The sequence below is a fragment of the Myxine glutinosa genome, unplaced genomic scaffold (genome assembly GCF_964187855.1).
Source record: "Myxine glutinosa unplaced genomic scaffold, kmMyxGlut1.1 SCAFFOLD_3541, whole genome shotgun sequence".
Lineage (NCBI taxonomy): Eukaryota > Metazoa > Chordata > Myxini > Myxiniformes > Myxinidae > Myxine > Myxine glutinosa.
In genome coordinates this window covers 27,081-34,667 of record NW_027619633.1, presented here as the reverse complement: position 1 = coordinate 34,667, position 7,587 = coordinate 27,081, and the positions used below count along the sequence as shown (strand labels likewise).

General features: G+C 42.8%; 1 protein-coding gene across 1 annotated transcript; it reads left to right on the top strand.

Moving 5' to 3' along the window:
- Nucleotides 1-964: 964 nt before the first annotated feature.
- On the top strand, nucleotides 965-7,108 carry LOC144889413 (uncharacterized). Its single transcript, XM_078769627.1, has 2 exons — nucleotides 965-1,085; nucleotides 5,468-7,108. The coding sequence occupies exon 2, from the start codon at nucleotides 6,036-6,038 to the stop codon at nucleotides 6,810-6,812; it is 777 nt and encodes a 258-aa protein (XP_078625753.1). The 5' UTR covers nucleotides 965-1,085; nucleotides 5,468-6,035; the 3' UTR covers nucleotides 6,813-7,108.
- The last annotated feature ends 479 nt before the right edge of the window (nucleotides 7,109-7,587 follow it).

The window sequence follows — 7,587 nt, the reverse complement described above, 5'->3', positions numbered from 1 at the left end:
TTTGCCGACTGTTTTCATGAAACACAAAAAGGGCCTTGGGGATGGTTGGAGCCTCACTTCCCCCCACAATATTGTTTGTGCTTGGGTGGCACCTGTTTTCAGTTGGTCTATTCATTATCCATGGCAGAGCCTGGTGTTGGCTTCGCGGTTAGGGTGCCGGCTCGGGATCCTGGGTTTGAATCCTGGTCCATCGCTGAATTAACACCAGGGGGTTTGACTCAGCCTGTCATCCTTCCGAGGTCGGCAAAGTGAGTACCAGTTCACTGGTAATTCCCTGTGTGTCGCAAGAGGCAACTAACAGGGTTGGTGGCAGGAAGGGCATCCGGCCATAAAACATTGCTTAAAAAAGGGGACCAAGGTGCCCGAAAAAGGCCAACCCCAGCTCTGAGGGGAAAAATGGCCTCTAAAGGTGGTTTTTAAAATTAATTATCCATGGCAGCAAATTCTTGCAGATCTACAACATTTCTCTCTCGGAGCAATCGCATCCAAAATAGGCCGAGCACACTTTTGTGTGTTTCAGCAGAGTGAAATTCTTACATTTAATGTGTTGTATCTGAGCATGTCTAATCACAGCATACTTAAGGAAGCTAAATAAAGGAATCTCTGAATTGTTATTTCCCTGTTTTTACCCACTCAGGCCTTAGAGAATACCATTTTCGCACTCGGACTTGCTGTTGGGTCTGAGGAACATGGTCAAAACTTCGCACCAACTATTTATTACATCAGAAAAAAATGGTTTTGCTGCAACGAAGGGCAAGGCCCAAATCGTTCGTGCCTTGTGATATTTTGCAGTGGATAACTTTAACCATTTTCAAAATACTGTAAAGAGCACATACATTTCTTAAGTTTTCATCTTGCACTCATCAGGGGACAGACAAGAACAGCTGATATGGAGACTCAAAACAACTCGTGCTCAGACCTGGTTCCCAAATGGATCTCAGATGACGTCAATATGCGTCCTGGCAACGGGGCAACGAGGGAATCAGAAGACTTCCCACAATGCTGCCGCAGGGTCAAACCAAGTGGTGCTTGCAAACTTTTTTGTTGTTGCTGTTGTTCTTTATCTTCATCGGGCAGTACATGCGGTATGACTCTTTCATTCACTCCAACACAGTACAAGATTGCTCTCATTAACACCCGGGTAAACACCCAGTGTTTCCCTCTGCTCCATACATATTAACCTCCCCTTTCCTGCCACACCCCACCCCCAAATGTTCCCTCATTACCTTTACCTTTTAAGGTTGGCCTGATTAGAAATTAATACAAACTTGAAGCTAATGATGTTGGGACACCAAGTTCAAAACGTGTTGTATGATGTCGATTTGTTTAGTGCTTATCAATAAATCTCTCCTTGTACATGGTTAAAATTACACTGATGTTATTTAATGTACCTGCCTTACATATGTCCATATCAGTCCACCTCAATGACCTTTAGACATTATAGTGCAAAAGGTATTCATAAAATAAATAAATAAATAAATAATTGTCACTACTAATCACTAAAATAATAAATAAACGCTTCATTCTGTTAGTTCCATTGATTAAACACGAACCCACACTGATTAAACACATCGCCAGCATTAATGAATAAATGGTATTCAATACTAACGAAATAGCAGGATGTACTCGAGGTACGCACACTCACCTATGAGCTGTCCAGCTTAGGTTAGAATCTCGGCCCCGCTATAAACTGTCATTCTGGTGTTTCACAGGCAGGGTGATTCATCAATGTGTGTGCTGTTCTTCAGATGGATGTTAAACTGGATGTCCCTTCTGCTGACGTTAGTAGGTGAACATTATAGATCCCGCGATCAAATCCGTTACATTAAATATCGTTACTTTAACGTTGAAGATCAAATCCCCTTCATTTACTTTAACTCCAAATGCAGCTGTAGACTGGGCAATGGGCATCCTCCGTCGTACAAGGTACTTCCTTGGAACACCTGAACTCCTATCCACCTACAAGGCCTTCATCCACAGCTTGATGGAGTACTGCTCTCCCCTCTTGCCCGGCTCCCCTGTCTCATCTTGCTCAGCTTGACGCCGTGGAGTCAAGGCCTTCAAGAGTATTGGAATCTCAAGCTATGAAACGGAGTCGATAGGCCTATCACTTTCCCATCACAGAAAGGTTGGCAGTGTCTCTGTCTTTTACCACCAGTTTTCTGGTCTTGCACCCGCTGCTCTTTCCATGCTTTGTCTCCCGCCCCACCCCCACCCCACTCCCCCACCCCAGGTTTCTGCAGGGTGTACATACCATCAAACCCGAATGGCCAAAGTATCGAAATCCAGGATCACTGCTCACCTCCACTCATTTGTTCCTCTTTTCCCGCCTGTGAAACCAACTTCCACGTTCCCTTCAATGGCATCCTTCCTTCCAGGCCAACATGACAGCTGTTCACCACCATCTCAGATTGTCCCTAATTCGAATCCAAAACCATGATCTTTTATACCCTCATTGACCTCCTCGTTGACAAATTCCTCCTCATTCCAATTTTCCGCCTTTATTTTGTCCTTCAACCATGCTGTTGGTGTCTCCCCCTTCTCTTTCTCCTGTTCCTTTTGTTATGTTGCATCCTGGTCCATTCAGTGTTCTAGCCCTTTCACAAGTCTTGCCTATGCATACGGAAATAAAAGAAAGTCTGACACTGTTTAACTGATGTTAAAATCATGCTGATGATGCTATAAGGATGGAAAAAGAAATAATTACGATTTTCCCCATAACTATTGGCAGCTCTATTTGACTTTAATGGTACATGACTGAAACGAAAGGTCACAACTAACGTGCAATTTTCTCTACTAAGGTAAAGGCAACACTGTATTCAAATAATTTGTTAAAAATATGCCATCAACAAACCAAAATGCAGCAAATTTGACAAGATTGAAACAAAGAGGTGAACATTTCCAATCATGAGCAATTTTAAAGGGTATATTAAAAGCTGGTCGAAAGTCGAGTACACATGGGGCATTCAGAAAGTTATCAGGACAAAGTGCTCACAATCTGACATCATCTGAGGCACCACTTCCAGTCATGTTTTCTGACGAATATCACCCAGGGCAAGGGAGCAGGGGTGTTATCACCAAATATTTCCCAAATCAATGAGACCATATACAGACTTGGCATTTAATATGGAATATATATATTTTCTTCACTTCGGTTTACTTTCTGAACTCAGTATATCAATCTGGTGTGTTTCTTTTACCCTTCGGTGATGTCTTTGTTGAAAGAACCATGTCACTGATTGTCTTTCGCAGCAAGAAGTCAATAACAGGATTATATCACAGGTGGCGTGACAAAATGTAAGGACAGGTACATTTGACGATTGGCTTCACAATCAGGTATATAAGGGTTGTTGCGTTCTGTATTAGTGGAAAACGACTGCTGCACGTCTACAAACGTTATTACCGCTTCCTCTGGAGATGGTCCGTCAACTTGACAATGCTGTTTGTAATGGAGTGGTGGCTTTACGAAATTCTGGCATGAAACAGCGTGCTATTGCTCGGCAGTATGGCATCAGTCAAGGTCAGGTTTCAAAGATCCTGAAAGGAAATGCTCAGAGGGGTGTCCCTACTCCAATACCGAGGCCAGGACGTCCACGCAGAACCACAAGGAGAGATGATCGCCAGCTGCACCGGTTAGTCTGCAATGGCTGTACCAAGTCAGCTAATCGGCTTAGGGCTGAGTGGCAGCAACTGACAAATGTGCCTGTATCCAGAAGGCTAGTCAACCAACGACTGGTTCAAGCAGGCTATCATGCCGGGCGTCTCCTGAGAAAGCCACGCCTGACCAGACAACACAGCCAGCACCAATTGCAGTGGGCCAGAGAGCACTGTCAATGGCAGCCAGGACACTGGAATCATGTGACCTTCAGTGACGAATCTAGATTTCTGGTCTATCGTCAAGATGGCCGCGTCCGAGTACGCAGACAGTGCATGAAGCCTACAACAAAGATTGTATAGTGCCAAGAGTCCAAGCTGGAGGTGGTGGGGTGACCGTTTGGGCTGCTTTTCATGCAGGGGGCAAAACTGACCTGGTTGTTCTGAATGGAAACCTGAACCAGTTCAAGTACAGAGTCATTCTGGAAGAAACATTGCTTCCATTTGCTCGTGCAGCCTTTCGAGGAAACTTTGTTCTCCAAGATGACAATGCACGGCCTCATCGTGCTCGCATGATACAACACTTTCTTGCTGACCGTGGTGTAGAGCATATGGAATGGCCTGCCATGTCCCCGGATATGAATCCGAAAGAGAACTTGTGGGCAGAATTAACGCGTCAAATCGACAACTTGGACCAGCAGCCGACCTCTGTGCGTGAATTGCAGCAGGCTATTGTCACTGCATGGCAAGCGATTCCTGCCCAAACCTTGGCAAATCTCGTGAACAGCATGCCTCGACGTGTACGTGCTCTCCTGAATGCTCGTGGGGGTTACATGAAGTACTGAACTGTAATTTTACTGTCCGTAATCCCAGTCATAATTTAGCTTTTGTTTTTGTTGAATTTTTTTTTGGCTAATGTGTAAAATAAAGAGATACTTCTGGAAAACGTACAGAAGTTTAACACAGTACTGTCCGTGAATTGAGTTCGATATGAGTTTCATCACTTTCAATGATCAATTTATTTGCTTCGAAATGTCAAATGTGGTTTTTGTTTCTTTCAAAGGTCACATTAACAAAATCTAGAATAATTTCAACATAATTCCAATGAACTTTTGGTTCTAAGTCATCTTGAAAAGTAAGTTCACCCCCACAAAAAAAATATTCCATATTAAATGCCAAGTCTGTATATATGCCATTCATCCAGAGAAATCTGTTTCTTTCCAACTGCCAACCCTCCCTTTCCGCACTTGCATTTTCCTCCCATGCTCTGTTTCAATATGCAGAGGAGCCATATGTCGAGGCCTTCAAGCAAATGAATCATTTGGCCTCCAGCAATTCTTCACAGGACGAGGTATAGCCAGTAGGGTGGGCTTCAAAAAATCAAAATGCAGATTTTCTCTGGGACATGGTCTATTTTTGTTCCTTTTGCTGTCAAAGGAAACCACACCAAATTTGAATGGAATCCAATAATATTTAGGGGTGCCACATCAGTGATGAATTTTCCCCCATGCAAAAATAGGAATTCCCATTTTTTGGGCTGTATATACACAAAATAAATACATAATTATATATATACATTAAATATAATATTAAAAATAAATATATAGTAAATATACATTAAATAATAAATATACATAAATACACATTATACATTATGTATATACAATATATTATACATACAGTTTTGAGACTTCCTATGATCACTATCTGGGCAATTTTCATGCATGTTTTGTACAGGTTCCCGGGGTCAGGGGTATGCTTTTTTAGTGTGTAATATGTAGGCCTAACTTATTGACTGTGGCTCTTTTGTAGAGAGTGACCCTGTGGAGTAAGAATTAACAGGATTTTACCCACATTCTTGCTTATTTTGCAGATATGGCATGTGCTAGTACCAGTGTTTCATTGAAAACTCGGGCTCAGGATAATGTGTATCTCATTGGGTCCACTTCTGGAGATGCCATCAAAGGTGCCAAGCTCCCGACTGTGCATCAATCTCTTGTCCTGTTTTTCCATCACCTGAAGAAGGAGAATCGCACTGCCCGGGAGAGTGCAACCCTCACCATTGAAGAGGTTGTGAAGTTCTGGGAAAAAGCTCACCTACCTACAACGACGAAGCAGCACTGCATCCATCGTTTGGAGAGGCTATATGAAGAATGGAGGAGCCTCCAAAAAGGTGCAAAGCGGGGTGGTGCGACCCAAGAGAAAAAGGAAGCATCCTTCAAGGCCTCCTTGGAGAAGACGTTTGATCTTAGGCATGCAGATTCGGAGGCCATAATCACCAACCCCGAGGACAGGAAGTTTCTTCACGATCAATTCTCTGAGAGGAAGGCTTCAATGGGATCTGTAGACACTGTGTTGGAAGCAAAAACGTTCTTGTGTGTTTGAAAGATCAGCAGCCACGAGATGATTATCGTGAACTCCTAGAACTGACTGTCATCTACATGGGAGGAATCCCACCTCGTGGAATCCGGATCATGGCTCCAGGAACAATGCACAGAGCCAGATGGATGGCAAAAGCACTATATTCACTACAGGTGTTCATGTTTCGGTCAGAGTTCCACTTGACACTTCGAGAGGCGAGAGAACTCCGAGCCTTCAACATTTTTGTCTGCCTTGTGTATGTACAGGCTTGGTTTCGGGCTCCACAAGCTATTGAGGCTCCCCTGAATGACATTAACCTCTTCAAGAAGTTGGAAAAGTTTGAACAAATCAATCAGAAGATGGCTCAGGCAGCCTTGAAGGCACTTGGCTGCCACACGTGGTACATGAGCCCAGTACTAGTGGCATTTGCATTCTTTGACACCAGAATTGACAAAGAAAGCAAGATCAATATGATTGAAGCATTGAAAAATGACGGTGAAAACCCCTCTCCAAAGAGACCAGCTATCAAACGAGTAACCGCCCTGTCAATCGCTGGCCTCATAACAAAACACACCAAGCATTTCTTCAGCATCCTAGGGACCCCAACTGATTGGATGGATAAGGATCCTGGTTCATGGGAGCAAGAAACCAGCTTTCAGGAAGCAAAGAAAGCCGCCAGTGGCTTAGTCGTGGTGAACGACAGGGCAGAAAGCGGTGTCGCATTGATACAAGACTACAATAAGCTCCTTACAAAGGATGAAGAGCAAAAGCAAGCTCTGGTCCAAGTTGTTGCTGCTCACAGGAAGATGTACCCCGATGCCAAGAAGGCAACAGTGGTGAAACAGGCCCAGAAATAGGAGTTACATTTCTCATTATATTTGGGTTTTTTAATATTATGTGATATGGTGTCTCTTCATTTTATGAACTGAACATTTGGATTGTTATCATTGAATTTGAGTTTTCATAGCAATATAGTGCTATTTGTGCAGCTATTGTAACTTGTGTTTGCTAGAATACAAAGAAAGTGAGTGGAGGGTGGATTTTCATAAAACAAACTTCTGGTTTTGCTTTCGATCCATATATAGAAAAGTTTTGTAGACACCTTTAGTTTGAAGGCTGATGTGGCACCCCTAAATAAAATCAGATTGCTTTCATATTTGGTGTCTTTTCATTTTGGAACAAAAGGAACAACATAAAGCCATGTCCCAGTAAATATTTAAAAAATATATATTTTGAGCACCACCCTAATAGCCAGTTATCGAGTATAAAACACTGTTGTTTTTTTCCAAACCCAAGTCATTGCCATGGTCCAAAGGGCTATGTCAAGTAAACAGATTCCTGAACCATCAATCAGCCACACAAATGAAGAAATAGTGTAAAACTGTAAATCCTCGAGGAAAGAAAACTTTGTTGGTGGCCATGGGGAATTTCCAGAATCAGTACAAGCATTTTCTGCAGTATAAACCGCTTACCACTGATTTGCTGAGCTCCTTATCCTTTTGTTAATTCAAAAATACAACATTACTCTCTTCTCTTTATACCATTTTCCAATTATACTTGGCCGAAGGCTTGCAATAACCACCTGACCAGGCCTGACATTCGACTGAAGCCAGCAGGAATTTGTAATTTATT